This window comes from Rhincodon typus, chromosome 4, assembly GCF_021869965.1.
Source record: "Rhincodon typus isolate 14 chromosome 4, sRhiTyp1.1, whole genome shotgun sequence".
Taxonomy (NCBI): Eukaryota; Metazoa; Chordata; class Chondrichthyes; order Orectolobiformes; family Rhincodontidae; genus Rhincodon; species Rhincodon typus.
In genome coordinates, this window is record NC_063335.1 from 87,352,471 (window position 1) to 87,368,696 (window position 16,226).

The 16,226-nt window shown below is 40.8% G+C and overlaps 1 protein-coding gene across 1 annotated transcript in view; it reads left to right on the plus strand.

Moving 5' to 3' along the window:
* The window catches only part of sdc2 (syndecan 2), an 89,424-nt gene that overhangs the window by 63,219 nt on the left and 9,979 nt on the right, over positions 1-16,226 (plus strand). Inside the window, exon 3 of the mRNA XM_020517808.2 lies at positions 12,682-12,820. Within this exon, the coding sequence (XP_020373397.2) occupies positions 12,682-12,820 (139 nt within the window). The remainder of the gene's footprint in view (positions 1-12,681; positions 12,821-16,226) is intronic.

The window sequence follows — 16,226 nt, forward strand, 5'->3', positions numbered from 1 at the left end:
ATATTTTTAAAAAGTCAGCTCAGACTTCCAAAAGAGAGACCACGTTTAACCAGACCTATTGAATTATTATTATTAGACAAAATAGCAGCAAGAGTGCACAAAGGCAAATCAGTGCAAGTGGTTTATGTAGTCTTTCAGAAAATGTTTGATAAGGAGCTCATGACAAAGATAAACAAGTGTGATGGCAAATAATGGATCTTGTAGTGTTTATTTCTCTAGGTACCATAAGGATCAAAAACAGTGTCAGATGTTTACTCTCTTCAGTCAGGAAGTATGGAGGGTGCCATATTGGCAAAGGTCAAACAGGCAATGGCTTTCTGAGGCAGGCGTGAAAACTAATTAAGTAGCCTAACTGCTTCCAGGTTGTGCTTCAAGACCATGAGAAAGTCAGCACTGTTGGCTTTAAAGGGAATACCACCTTTAAACACCACACAATTAGAAATATAGGTAAATGTTTCACGTAGTCACTGCCTCCAATGCTGGATTCTCTAGCCTTATGCTGACCCTCTTGTCTAGTCGCATTTCTAACAAGCCAATAAATCTTAGCTGATTGCTTCATACTTACTAACAGCTTTGCTGAAGCCTGCTACCTACCTACTTAATTACCCACTGAACCCCAAATATGGACCACTGTGTTCTTCAAACTTCAGTAACCTAGATGTGGAGGTGCTGGTGTTGGACTGGGGTGGATAAGGTCAAAAATCTCACGATACCTGATTGATTATAGTCCAATACGTTCATTTGAAGACACCAGCTTTCAGAGGCTCGCCCTTTTTCAGGTGTCAGTAGGACAGGTGGCATCAGACACAGAATTTATATGCAGAAGATCAAAGGGTCATTAGAACTGATGCGAATGATGGCCTCGACCAGGACCTTGGGTTCATGCCGCACTACGTATGACTCCACCACACTATACACTCTCTCATACGCACACATCCACTTTGCATACACTTTGTGTGAGAGAGTGTGAGCTTCCTTGGTGGGGATGGGGATTTGTGGTTAGTAACGGAATAATAAAAGCAACAAACCAGCCCTGTAGTGCTCAGCCTTCTCTCCCTCACATCCCCTGCACACTGAGTGCCCCTTCTTTGCCAAGCTACTCCCCTCCTATAACCCCTCAATTAGTGAGTTTTGTAGCTGTAGTTCTGTAGCATCTCTGATGGTCCAGTTGCAAACTTGGGAGTCTTCATCAAAGTACTAATGTCTTGGTCATATTCTATTCAGATGTGGTTTGCTTACCTGCTTGATTGTATGGTAGCCGTATTGCAAAGGAGATCTACTAACATGCCCACAAGTTTGAAAAACCTTTGTGATGAACTTAGAATTGAGCTTTATAAAAGAAGACCTTTTTTTTGCCACTTCCAAAAAATGACATGCCTTAATGGCTGTTTGCAACTAAACTTTGTGCAGCATTTGTTTGCTGATTGTTCTTCCAGTATCCAGTGTTTGATTTATGCTTGGTTTAAAAATATATATGTGACAATTTGTTGAAAAGTTCACACTCTACGCAAAGAAAAACTGCATTTGAGGTTGCAAAAATTAGAACTGCTTAACCTAGAATGTTTTCTTTCTTTATAGAAACTGGAGCCTAGCTAGAAGTAATATCTATTGTTTCTCCTCTTTTGGAAGTGTGCAGAAATATTCTTCTCTCATTCTACTCTGTATGCTCCATAAACTTGCCCATATATTGATCCACATATCTTCTTATACTGAATACAAATACCAAGCTGTTAAATGCTGTTTAATCCCTTCCGAGATTCTCTTATGAAATGTCATTTAAAATCTGACCGTTTTATCCTTTGTACATCTTTTAATTCAGTAAATGGTGATTTGAATTAGAGTTGCTGGAGCACGCATTAAACAATGTTAAATCTGTGAGCTCATTGGTAGCTTGATACAATTTCTTGAGTCTGTCGTGTCACCAAGGTAAAATTTGTGTAGCAAATATTTCCTATTAAAGTAAATGCTTTAAATATTTATAAAGTACGCAACCAGGTTAGCCCTGTACATCAACCTCTTAAATATTAGCAACGAAGAACTTTGTACAAGTTGAATGTTCTACCTCCCTTCCGTACAAAGAGTTGCACGATGACTCGACTTCTGATATTTTATATTCTTTCATGAAAAGTGTATCAATCAGAAGGGTTCAGAGGGAAGTTGACCAATGCTGGCAAATGGGACTAGATAAATTTAGAATATCTGGTCGGCATGGATGCGTTGGACTGAAGAGCCTGTTTCCGTGCTGTATATCCCTTTTACTCTCTAAATATAAGTATCGTAAGCATTTGTTACCTATCTAATTGCCCTCAAGAAGATATTTGTGAGCTGCAGAAGTCCATTTGGTTGTGAGATTCTTTAAGCATAGAATTGGTCGTGTACATATGTATGTGTGTTATTATATGTACACTTGTGGATTTCCTTCCCACATTGCAGCTGAGATAAGATACTTCTCTTACCTACCCGCTTACATTTTTGTCTTCATCCTCTCCCTGCTATCTTTTCTCTTTGCTTGTGGCTCGCAATCTTTTCTGATACTGAAAGAAAACACTTCCTTTAAAGCAATGATGACGCACTGCTATTGACGATGAGCAGATTTCTTCTCTGAGCCTTTATAGTGTATGGCTGGCTATGATCGTGCTAGTAGTAAAATTCTGAAAATTGAAGGTGATGTTTAGATTACTATTACAGTTTGTTTTGATGCAGGATATTTTGTTTGTATACATGGCTTGTTGTTTGCTTACTGTACTACTGAAAGTGAATACGACCATTTATTTGGGGCCTTCATAAAGTGTACAAGGGAACAGATGAGCTGTGCAAGTCAGCAATATACTGAAGTCTTGTGTCTCTCTGTAGCTCTAGGTTTGAAATGCTTCCTGTTTGGCTGTTGGTAGCATCATCCTTCTGTCCATTTATTTTAAGATATGGTGTCATAGCCTGAAAACCGACTGAATTAGTTTTTTGAATGTCATCACTTCAGCATTATGTTTTAATCTTGTGCTAGTCATTTCACTTTCACCACAAAAATGTCACATCTCCCAATTTTTAAGTAGTGCTTCAGTCACAATTATGTTTTAATCCGTGCACTGGGCCTTTAGTTAACTTCATATCTTAATTCAGTGTTACTGTAAACTTAGGAATGCCTTCCCAGTCACCTAGAAGTAATTACCTGATACCTTGTGCGGATTGCTGTTTTTATCTTTCGAGAGTCAAACTTGATCGAACAAGTTCATAGGAAGATTTCCAGAACATCAGGGGCATTTTTTTTTTCTTACCCTGCTCATCCTGTTTCTTCCTGTTGACATGAACAGAACAAATGTCTCCAGGATTAAAATCATCTCCTCTAAGCTCCTGCATTTTCAGGTTATCAGTGGGTAAGAATGAACCTGTTGAGTTTTCCATGATGAATTCTCTGTTGAGTGGAGTCTAATTACACTGCCATTGCAATGCGTTGTTTGGGATTTGGCCCTAAATGAATTTATCAGGCTTCCTTGCTGACATGTTTTAGCTGAGCATTGAGGAATATTTTAAACAAACAAGAACAGAAATTACGGGAGAAACTCGGCATGTCTGGGAGCATCTGCGGAGAAAAAACCGGTAATGTTTCGAGCCTAGTCACCCTTTTCCTGTTCTGAAGAAAGGTCACTTGATTTGAATTATTAGCTCTGTTTTCTGTTCCTGTTTTTTGTTTGTTTTCAGATCTCCACCATATGCAGTTCTTTGTTTCATTTTTGAGGAATATTTTACCTTGTGCTGAGAGAGTTTTAAAATGTTATCAAAGCTATGAAGTGCATCTTTCCAGTATTTTATGCCTGATGCAGTGTGATTTGGCCATCTTGTATTAATGGGGGAAACAGAGATTTCATGATACTGCCCTCAACCTTAGAGATATTGACATGTTTTCCTTTCTATATTGGGATTAAGGGCCTATTTGCTTAACAGTAGTAGAGGATGAATTACTCATGAGTTTTAGTAAGAACAGACAATTAACAATAATATGTAGTTCATTACATGATAGTAATAAATACAAATTACAAGATCTTCTTTAACTAGCCAATCAAGAATGACAAATCTGACCCCTGATCGGGACTTTGGGCTAGACTTCTTGTTCTCCGAAAAATACTGTTTGACGTCAACAGATTGGGTGGAACCGTTGGAATCTCCAGTGTTAACTCTTTCTGAATCAGTACCTTATAAAACAGGTATTTACTGAAAGAAGTGGATTATCTTTTGCCTTGGAGTTCAGAAGCAGTTGTATTGTACCCCGGCCAGAATTCATTACTTAGCATCACCGAATCGGCCACCTGAAGACTACTTGGATCCTTCACTGCTTTTTTTTTTGTTAACTGTTAACATACTAAAAGATCCCAGGATGCTTTGAAAGGGTTAACCAAAAATTCCTGATTTTTATGTGTCTGTGTGTGTTTAGGGAGACTTAGAAGGCCAGACTTGTGCTTGAATATTATCTAGAGATGGGAGCAGAATCTTGTGCGTAAACCGAGTTAGATCTTCTATTCTCAGCGGCATTCAAATTGGGCTGAAAATGGTCTGGTATAGTTTAGGTCAAAACATTTCTCTTTTTAAAATACTTTTAATGGACAACGCACGCTGTACTTTCTTGGATTGCAACAATTTATGGGGCTTTTTTTGAACGTGAGATTGAAAGATGCCAATAAAGAACAGAGTTTGAATAGTTTTTGTCAATGAGTGTTATTTGGGAGAATGATTATAGAATCTAGAAGTAGACCACTGAATGTGGCAGCACTTATATAACCCTGGGTGATTGATCGTAACCGCTTTTGATGAAGCTGAAGAACACAATTGGTGTTTTAAAAACATCTACGGGGCAAGCTTCAGCAGTTCCAAATAGGTTTCCAGGGATTTTGTCATGAAATGTGACCATGTAGAGCAGCAGCAATAAATGCCAGAAGAGAGGAGCATTGAGGCAGTGAAAACCCTATTAGCTGCCGAGTTATTGATTTGAATTCCAAAGTGGGTAGTCCAGGCAGCTTTAATCATTCATCCAAATTCATCAAAACAGGATAGAAGGTTGTTTTTAAGTAGCTCCTTTAAAATCTTTTGGGGAAAGAAAACAGAATTGCTGTTCCAAATCACAGGTTTCCTTGGTCACTGCTGCAAACACAGAAAATATTTCATACTGATCACGTTCATTTTATGGAATTCCGGTTTATTACCTTTACTGGACCACTGCTTAGCTTGAGTTGTCTTGTTTGTCTTTTGGACATTGTCCAGGGATAGATGTCAATCTCTAGTATTTACAATGGAACAAATGCAGAAAAGTGTCATTGATGGACGGGAACACCTCCCAGCTACTTGACAGAAAAGTTGGCAGAGCTATAATTCTGCAGTGAGTTTGTTTTTGTTCAATATTTAGTGTAATGATTTCAGCTGACTGTAATACTGGGACCAAATTACCCCAGAATGAGATTTGGCTGATAGGCAGGTTTATTTTTGTAATTTGTTATCCATAGTGGCTGGCCACTTAATCTATTCATAAGAGGCTGCCAATGTACTTTTAACAAAAAAAAAGTTTATTATATGTAAACAAAAATAAAATTAACTTGTGTGTTCTATGCTTTACAAGAACTGTTTGAAATGCTCTTATTGAAAACAAAGATCTAACCCTCAAAAACAGCCTCTCAGATTTTTTTGTTGTTCACTCTTGGGATATGGGCATCTCTGGCTGGACCGGTATTTATTGCCTACCCCTAATTGGTCTCTTGAAGGTGCTGAGCTGATGCCATGAACCACTGCAGACCGTTTGCTGTACGTACACCTACAATGCCATTCTGAGTCAGTCAGGATGACTTTTCCTTTATCCTAATTGCTTTGGAGACTGTTAATCAAAACTGCAGCTGTTACAGGCTTTATTTTCTCATGACCTTTTTTCGGAAAGAAATCTGCATGCTGCCTTTCGAGATGAACTTGTTTGTCTCCTGTATCATAGGACACCATGTTGCTAGGCAACGTTGTTGCTTTATCTGTGTTTCGAATGCACTGAGCTGTTCTCCTCAAAAGTTTAAAGACCTGTTTTCAATACATGCAAACAAATCTCAAGTCAACTCAGTACAACTTGCATAACTGAAAATAGAACTGAATCTGTATCCTTCTCGTCTTAACACACCATACAGAATACAAATCAAAATTAAAGCTACACATCATTTCTTCACTGTCCAAACCAGTTCCCTAAATGGCAATTTATTACGCAACTTTGTCACAGCAGCTTGACAACATACTTGTATATTTTGAATAAAACTTTTGATTTTAGAAAAACTGTCATATGCTCACCGTGTTTACAGTTTCATCGATCATTAAGTAATCGGGGACCTTGAGTCAATTAATGCAGGCACCTGTTCTGTTTAGTCTATGTGGTCTGGAACTATTGCTGTTTCCACCTCCCTGGAAAATGTATGTAAAAGCTTTTTTTAAAAGAAGTGCTTTTTGTTTTATGGACCCAAACTTTTAGCAGCAGAACATGTTGAGAATGTTTTATAAAGCCAAGAATTCCACACTTCTTTTTAAAGTCGAAGCATAGAATAAAAAAGGCAAAAAGTGAGAAACAGAGCAGAAATGTGCAGAATTGATAGAGTGGACATGTTGTATTTTGACTTCTAGAAAGTGTTCAATAAGGTACCACACAAAAGGTTGTCATAGGATAAGAGCCCATAATGTTGGAAGCAGTATATTGGCATGGATGGAGAGTTGGTAATTGACAAGGAATAGGGAGTGGAGATTGGAATTTTTTTTTAGGTTAGTGACCGGGGATCAGTGCTGGAATCGTTACTCTTTGAAGTGTACGTTAATGACTTGGAGGAAGGAAGTGAATGTACTGTAACTAAATTTGCAGACAGCACAAAAATATGTGGAAATGCAGTTTGCCAGAGGGGTGCAGACCGTTTATCAAGATATTGATAAGTTAAATAAGTGGGCAAAAAGTTGGCAAATGGAGTACAATGTGGGAAAATGTGAAGTTGTTCATTTTGGAAGGGAGAACGAATGGAGAAAAACTCCAGAAAGCTGCAACACAAAGGGGCATGTGCATGAAACACAAAGCTGGCATACAGGTACAGCAGGTAATCAGGAAGACTAATCGAATGCTGGCCCTTATTTCAAGAGGGTTGGAGTATAAATGTAGGGAAGTTTTACTGCAACTGTACAATATGCCTGTGAAACTGCATGTGGAGTATTGTGAGCAATTTTGGTCCACTTATTCAAGAAAATGTATTATTTCATTGGAGGCAGTTCAGTTTATTGTAAGACTGTGCCCCCGATCCTAGATTCTCCCACAAGGGGTAACATTCTCTCAATATTTACCATGTCAAGGCCTTTTAAGAATCCAATATGTTCCGGTGATATCACATCTCATTCTTCTAAATTCCTACGAGTGAAATCTCAACCTGTTCATCCTTTTGCTCATAAGACAATCCCGCATATTGAGGATCATCATAGTGAACTTCCTGAACTACAACAACCCAGCCTCCACTGCTTTATGTATTGATGATTCTAAAGGTTAACTGTCCTATGAGAAGAAATTCCACCAAGGGAGCTGTACTAAACACATATAAAACACTGGTCAGGGCCTAACATGGCAATTGCGTCCAGTTCTGGGCATCTCATGTTAGAAAGGTATTAAAGCCTTCAGAAAGGATGCTCATAATGTTTGCTAGACTTTCCCTAGCATCTTGGGTGAAGAAATTCTTTTGAGACTACCCCATTAATGGAAACATTATCTCAACGTCTGCCTTGTCAAGCCTTGTTTCAATAAGATCATCCTATATTGTATGAATTCTAATGAATAAAGTCCCACCTGTTTAGCCATTCTTGGTAAGTCAACCCCATCATTGCAGTAATCAGCCAAGTGAATCTGAACTGCCTCCAATACCATTACATCAATTATTAAATACAGGCACTATAGCTGTACACAGTATTCCATGTGTGCCCTCCCCAAAACCTTGGAACTTTCCTATTTGTCTTTTTCCAACCTGAATAAGACCCATTAATCCTGGTGACTTGCTCTTCTGTGTGATAATGAACCTTAATCCATGCTAATACATTACCCTTGATACTAAGAGTTTCTATTTAGTGCAGTAACCTTTTATTTGGCATCTTATTGAATGCCATCTGGAAATCCAAATGTACTACATCTGTTAGTTCCACTTTATCAACTCTGCTTTTACTTATCTTGACAAGTTTGTTAGAATTTTTTTAGAAATGTGGTTTCCCATATGATGTTTTGTCTCCTCCAAGAGGAGAGGGACTGCATATATTTAATTTGGTAATATAAGCAGGAGAAGCGAAAGTGTTGTTGAGAATGTATTAGTTTTTTACAACACACAAAAGTAGCACTGCCAGCAATAGATTTCAAGTGGTTATATTGTATTACATCGCAGAACTGAGAGAAGTGGCTGCATTCAGACCTCCCAAAAAGTGTGCAAGGTAAGATAGGTCTGTGTGTCTCTCACTCTTTTCTCTCTTCCCTCTCTCTTTTTCTGTCTTCTCCCCACTCCTTCCCAATCTGTTGTGGCTGAAAAAGACACATCGCTGAAACAATCTGAACTGAAGAACTTCTAATTCAAGAAAGAAACCTAGATCCAACTGACTGGCTACCAAATTGAGGATTGCTGTGGTTGACAACACTATATGATACCACCTCAAACGAAAAGAATTGTGCAGAAGTCACCAGACGTTTTCTTTTAAAAACTTCTTTCACAGGGTGTGGATGTCAGTGGGGGCGTTTGTGCCCATTCCAAATTGCCCTTGGACAGTGTGTCTTGCTAGATGTTCTGGGGACAATGAAACGTCCCCCACAGAAAGTGCTGGAGAAACTCAGCTGGTCTGGCAATATAGTTTAAGTTTTCATGTTGTAAATACTAATCAATTTTACTACTTGGTACAAGATATATTTGTTATACATCATGTTTGCTGGTAAATTTGTTCATCCTTATGCGATGGTCAAAGTTAAGATAATTATCTATCTTGGTGATGAAATTGTTTTTATATATATGACAGTCCATGGGATGGGTTGGGGGAGGAGGGCTTGGTTTCCAGTGTTCACTCTCCATCAGAGTTGTGATGAGCAGTATGGTCGCTTACAAGACAAATTAAATTTAAGATAATTGGCAGAGGAAAACCACAAGGGCAGGAGGAAAAAGTTACAAGTTTCCTTCTTTATGCTTGTTACTTGTTGGTTATCGAGGTTTTTATCAACAAATTCTGTTCTGCTTGGTTTCATTTAACATTGTAAAATCATTATCCAGCCAGTAGAGACAGCACATGCACCTGACTGTTCCTAGGATCTCAAAAGGATACCGATGACAAGTCTGAAACTCAAATCTCGAGTCCAGGAACAGTCTGTTGTGACTGCTGCAGTTCAGAGCGATAAATTAGTTATTAATGTTAATAAGTCTTGACATCAGAAACATGGAAACTGTTAATGCTCTGAAGAAGGGTGGCCCAATTGAATCAAACCAGTAAACAGTAATGGAGGAACCAGTTCTACCGCAACTATGTCATTTGAATTAACCTATTTGACCAGGAGATCAGGTGGAACTTTTTCTGCATTGAATAGAACTGAAGCTTTGAAGACCTGTGCACTGTCTGCAAAAAGCAAACCACGAGGACAGATTATTTGGTTAAATGATTGTACTTTGAACAGTTTGCACAATATATGTGTTTTAAAGTAGTTCTTAAAGTTTGTGATTTTGCTTTTCCTCTTGGTGCTTCTGCACTATATAGAGTATTGAGCAGTGTGAAACTCCATTAGACAAGGTATATTTGCACCTCCAGCTAATTCAAATTGCTGACTCCACAAACTGATGAAGGCTTGCATTTATAGAATGGTTTTCACAACCGCTGGGCAGCACAGTGGCTCACTGGATAGCACTGCTGTCTCTCAATCCCATGGGTGACTGTGTGGAGTAGTATAATCTCCCCGTGTCAGCTTGGGTTTCCTACTGGGTGCTCCGGTTTTCTCCCACAACCCAAAGATGGTTAGGTGGATTGGTCATGAGAATTACAGGGTGATAGGGTGCGGAGGGTGGATTGGGTGGGATGCTGTTCAGAGGGTTGGTGTGAACTTGATGGGCCAAATGGCCTGCTTCTGCAGTGTAGAGATTCTATGATTCTGACTACTACAACCTCCTCTTCACTGATGTAGAATTTTTGAAATGTAATAGTTGTAGTGAAATAGTCACAAAGAGCACTGGAGTTTAATAACGTCTACCTTAGGGGAGATGGATGGCATAGTGATATTATTGATAGAATATTAATCTGGAGACCAAGTTGAGGTTCTGGGGACCGGGGTTTCAATCCTGCTATAGTTGAATTTGAAAAATTTGAATTACAGATAAAAGTCTGGGAAGTCTAATGATGACTGTGAAGCTGTTGCCAATTAGTGAGAAAGCCCTTCTGGTTCACTAATGTCCTGTGTGATTGTAGGGAAGGAAATGTGCCATCCTTACCTGATCTGGCCTACATGTGACTCCAGACTCTCAGCAATGCGGTTGACTCTTACTTGCCCTTTGGATAATTAGGAATGAGCAACAAATGCTGGTCTAGCCAGTGATACCAGCATCCCAGAATTGAATAAAAAGAGAGTGGTTTTGAATGGTATTGGTTAATGGATAAATGTTGTCTACCAGGAAGGCTCCCATGTTCTTCGAATAGTACAATAGAAAAGGTTCATATTAGTAAAATTGGACAGTAACAAGTGATCATTTCCATGTTGAAGTATTGCTCAACTCGGTCAGCTAGACTGAACTGTCTCCAGGACTTTGTGAATGTCAGTGCCTTCCACCAACATAAGGGCAAAATATAGAAGCTTCCTAATGAGTACACAGTGTTGCATACCATTCCCAACTCCTCTGATACTGATGCAATCTAGAGCAAAACTGGATGATTTTCAGACTTGAGCTGATGTGTAGCATGAATATTACTGATCAGACAACTGCCAAGCAATGACTATCTCCAGGAGAGAATCTAACCACCTACAGTTAACATTCAACAGCTTTGCAGTCACTGACTCTCCCAATGTCTCCATCCTAAGGGTAGTCACCATTGACGAGAAACTTTACTGGACCAGATGCAAAAAAAAAATGGCTTCAAGATCAGGGCAGAGGCTGGGTGCTCTGGTCAACATCTGTCTAATATCTACATGATGCAAGTTAGAAGTGTGATGGAATATCCACTTATCCAGCTGAGTACAGCTCTAACAACACTACAACATTCAACCTTTTAAAGCATGCACAGTGTTCATATCTATCCTCTTGGAGGCAAGTATCTCATCAAATGAAGGTGTCACTTCATTGGTGGTTTTATGGTACGCTTGCACTCCATCCTCTGGTTGCTGCAGCTGGGCAAGTAGCAGTTGTTGGTGTTTTAAGAATACAATCAGAAGGGGAGGGTTAGAATGAGGGGCAGTGTCCCAACTGAAAGCAGGAGGTCATGCCATCAGCAGCTTGCAAAGTTGGAACATGGCATTGTTCTCAGCATTCTCTGCAATTCTGGGTGCAACTGGCTTGGTCACACTCCAGCCTGTTTATGTGCAGAACCGTCATTTCTTTGATACCTAACCATTAATTTACTCCAGTTGTGTGCTCCTTGTCTTGGTGAATGTGTTACGCTGCTTGGGTAATTTGCCTGCCACACTGAATAGCTGGAGGTTTGTAAATTGTGAGGGAGGTGGATCTGGGACTGATAGCATTGAAAGTGTTTGAGGCGAAATGTCTGAATCTTAAACTGGAATGCTGGGGTATGTTAACTGAGCGAGTGTGCGATGAATGAAGTAGTGAAAGATTGCTGGTGTGGTGTTAGGCGATGTCATCTAAATATCACTGACTTTGAGCACCTCCATTAAGTAACAGAACTCGTCATCCTACTGCCGCGTGCCCATGTTCGGACTCTGGGAAGTTACGTCCCTCCACCTATTGCCTCCCCTTTTGGAGGGGTCCATAAGGTCACCTGACAGAAACATCCCCTCTCCTGATTATGTCCATCACAAAGGCCTCAATTCGTCTTTCAAGAATCTCAAAGCACCCTGTCCTCCCTCATGCTCTGTTTGTTCGGTTTCTTCATATAGCTACTTGTGTTAAAGACAGTTACTGCCCAATGAACAAGCGCAGCTTTCCACGGAGAAGGCTCAGACTTTCTTGTTAGTGGTTCAGATTAGATGGTATATCTGCTAGTGCCTCTGTTGAGCATTCAGCCATCCATCAGCAAAGGGTTACCTTCAGCTGCACGTTAATATTGTGCAGATGAGTAAGTGGGACACAGGTTCTGTGCTGCCTACACCAATGGGACTGGATGCAAGAAGATTGTAAAACAATCCTATGACTGAAACATGGGTAAACCAGTTTCTATCCTGTAAATTCTTTTCATGTCAAATAAAAGCTTTGTTTAATGCAATTATTATTGTTTTGAAATTTCTTTTTATAAAGACCGCACAAAATGCTCAAAATTGATGCATCGAGAGAAAATCTGAAGTTTGCTTCTTAACTAACATTCTGTAGGAATGTAGTAAATATGCACTTAATGTGATTTATTCACTATTACACCTGTCATAATAGGTAGTAAGCTTCTTGATGCGTGACAGTAGAAACTTATTGTGCAAACAGTATTTATTGCTGAAAGGGTTTCATTTTTAAAAATTCATTTTTTGTTCTGCAGAGGCAGTCCGTCTCAGCGACAAAAATGCCATGGCCTGAGGAAATCTATCTCGAACAGTCTTTTGACAGTAAGGAGCCTGTTGAATCTGGAAATTGGCCAGTTGATGACGATGATTATGATAATTCTGGATCTGGCTCCGGTAAGCTGTTTGTAGCACTTTGCTTTGTGTTTCTCCTTTACCAAAAATGGCCAAGCTTTTAAGCAAGTTTATTTTTTGTATAAGTTGGCATCACAGTAAAAGACAACAGAGGTATCCCAATAATAGGTTGAAAATCATGTGGTAAAAGAGAGGTGAATTTAGAAGAATCGCTCTGAAGACGAATGGGGTTTTTATTTTAAAAAAAATTAACAGTGGGATATGAATGCCGCTGGCTTGGCCAGCATTAATTGCCGAGTGGGTCTGCAACATTGCTGTGGGTGTGGAGGGTCACACAGGCCAAAGATCCGTGGTGAGTTGATAAGATTGAACTGGCTTGGTCGTAGAAGTCAGATAATAGTGATAGAAGAACAAAAACAAAGTTGTTGGAAAAGCTCAGCAGGTCTGGCAGCATCTGTGAAGGAGAAAACAGAGCTAACGTTTCGGATCCGGTGACCCTTCCTCAGAACTGATGGTGGCTGGGAAAACGTCAGTTTATATGCAGAAAACAGGGAGGTGGGTGGGGTAGGGAGTAAACTATAGGATAGAGCCCAAAGAGAGAGAAAGACAGTTGGACAGACAAAGGAGTTGCTAATGATCAGGCTGGGAGGGTGAATAGTTGTTAATGGGGACTGTTAGCCTGCCACTACACACCCACTGTTGTTAGTCACTATGTGGTAACAAGGCCTGGTGTGTGGGATGGGGAGCTGGAACATGGGAGAGTTTAGGCCCTAAAATTATTGAACTCAATATTGAGTCCGGAGGGCTGTAGGGTTCCCAAGTGGAAAATGAGGTGTTGTTCCTCCAGCTTGTGTTGAGCTTCACTGGAACACTGCAGCAAGCCAGAGACAGATGTTGGCCAGGGAACAGGGTGGTGTGTTAAAGTGGTGAGCAACAAGTAGTTCAGGATCTTTTTTCCGAGCAGAACGTAGATGTTCTATGAAGTGGTTGCCAAGTCTACGCTTCGTTTCCCCAGTGTAGAGGAGACCACATTGTGAGCAGCAAATGCAGTAGACTAGATTCTGGGAAGTGCAGGTGAAGTGTTGCTTCACCTGGAAGATATGTTTGGGTCCTTGGATACTGGGGAGGGAGGAGATAAATGGGCAGGTGTTGCACCTTCGCCGGTTACAGGGGAAGGTGCTGTAGGGCTGCGGGGAGGTGTTGGGGCTGATGGAAGTGTGGACCAGGGTGTCCCGGAGGGAACGGTCCCTGCGGAAGGCGGATAAGGGAGGGAAGGGGAATATGTGTCTGGTGGTGGCATCTTGCTGGAGGTGGTGGAAGTGGCGTCTGATGATCTTCTGGATGTGGATGCTGGTGGGATGGTAGCTGAGGATGAGGGGAACCTTGTCGCTGTTGTGGGAGGGAAGGGAAGGGGTGAGGGCGGAAGTGCGGGAGATGGGTCGGACCTGGTTGAGGGCCCTGTCGACAACGGAGTTGGGGAATCCTTGGTTGAGGAAGAAGGTGGACATTTCGGAGGCACCCTTGTCGAAGTTGGCCTCATCTGAACATATGCGACAGAGACTGAGGAACTGAGAGAATGGGATGGAGGCTTTACAGGAAGTGGGGTGTGAGGATGTATTGTGGGAGTGCTGTGGAAGTCAGTGGGTTTGTAATGGATATTAGTGGCCAGTCTATCCTCAGAAATGGAAACAGAAATTTCAAGGAAGGGAAGGGAGGAATCCGAGGTAGACCAGGCGAAAGTGAGGGCAGGGTGGAAATTGGAGGCGAAATTGATCAAGTTTTCCAACTCCAGACAAGAGAGGGAAGCAGCACTGATGATATCATCGATGTATCGGAGAATAGTGATAGAAGGCTGTTTCTTTGACTGGAGATCTGGGACCAGTGGTATTCTGCTGGGATCAGTGTTGAGACCCCAGTTGTTTGTAATACATATAAATGATTTGGAGGAGAATGTAGGTGACCTGATTAAGGTTGCAGATGACACAAACATTGAAGGAGCTGAGGATAGTAAGAAAGATTGCCAGAGTTTATAGATGTAGATTGGCTGGAGACTTGAGCAGAGAAATGGCAGACTGAGTTTAATCTGGACAAATGCTAGGTGATGCATCTTGGAACACCTAATGCAGGATGGAAATATACAGTAAATGGCAGAACTCTTAAAAGCATTAGTGTACAGATCCACTGTTGTCCGAAACAGGCAACACAAGTGGATAAGGTGGTCAAGAAGGCATATGGCATACTTGCCTTCATTGGTCGGGGCATGAGTATAAAAATCGGCAAATCATTTTTTGGTTGTAAAGAACTTTAGTCAGGTCACATTTGGAAAATTGCGTACAGTTCTGGTCACCACACTACCAGAAGAATGTGGAGGCATTGGAGAGGCTACAGAAACTGTTTACCAATATGTTATCTGGTTTGAAGAGCATGAGCTATGAGGAGAGATTGGATAAACTTAGTTTGTTTTCACTTGAGTATTGGAGGTTGAGGGGCAACTTGATAGAAGTTTACAAATTTATGAGAGGTGTGGATAGTAGGATATTCTCTACCTCCGAGAACTGTGGAGGCTAGGTCATTTAATATGTCAAAGGCCAGGTTGTACAGATTTTTGACCTGAAAAGGGAGTCTAAGGTTATTGGAAGGTAGGCTGGAAATGGAGTTAAGGGACGAGCGCAGATGGCTGAGCAAACTTAAGGAGTCAAATGGCTACCTCCTGCTTGTTTTTACTGTGTTCTCAGGTCCAGGAGCAATTCAAGAAAACTGTGTTAGTCAGAAAACTCTCTCTTTCTGATGTTGAAATCCAACCTTCAGTAAATTATATATGATGGAAATGGACTTTTCTGATTTGCAATGTTAGCTTCTTATTTTTATAACTACTTTCAGTTTCAGCAAGTCACTGCAAAATTAAAACCTGTTTTCAATATTCTGATTTCATCAATTTTGCAGGGTTTTTTGTTTTCTGTGAAGAAATGTCAGTTTGTGGAAAGGCTTCAGTGGGAAATAATCCATAAACTACAGCTGAATTTGTCTGTGTGGTTTCTGAATGCAAACATTAAATTGTATGGCTCATAATCAACTGCATGTCAAGGTATCTTCTATTTCTGTTTCCTGTGTAGCAGCCAGCTATCAGGTGGGAAAGCCAGGTCAGGTAGAAGGCTACAATCTCAAACCATCTCAATCTGGAGGGACCGAGACAACAAGGTGCAGGGCTGGATGAACACAGCAGGCCAAGCAGCATCATAGGAGCAGAGAGGCTGACGTTTCGGGCCTAGACCCTTCATCAGAAAAGGGGGAGGGGAAGGGGGTTTTGAAATAAATAGGGAGAGAGTGGGAGGCGGATAGAAGAGGGATAGAGGAGAGGATAGGTGGAGAGGAAACAAACAGGTCGAAGAGGCGGGGATGGGGCCAGGAAAGGTGAGTGTAGGTAGGGAGTTAGGAAGGGGATAGGTCA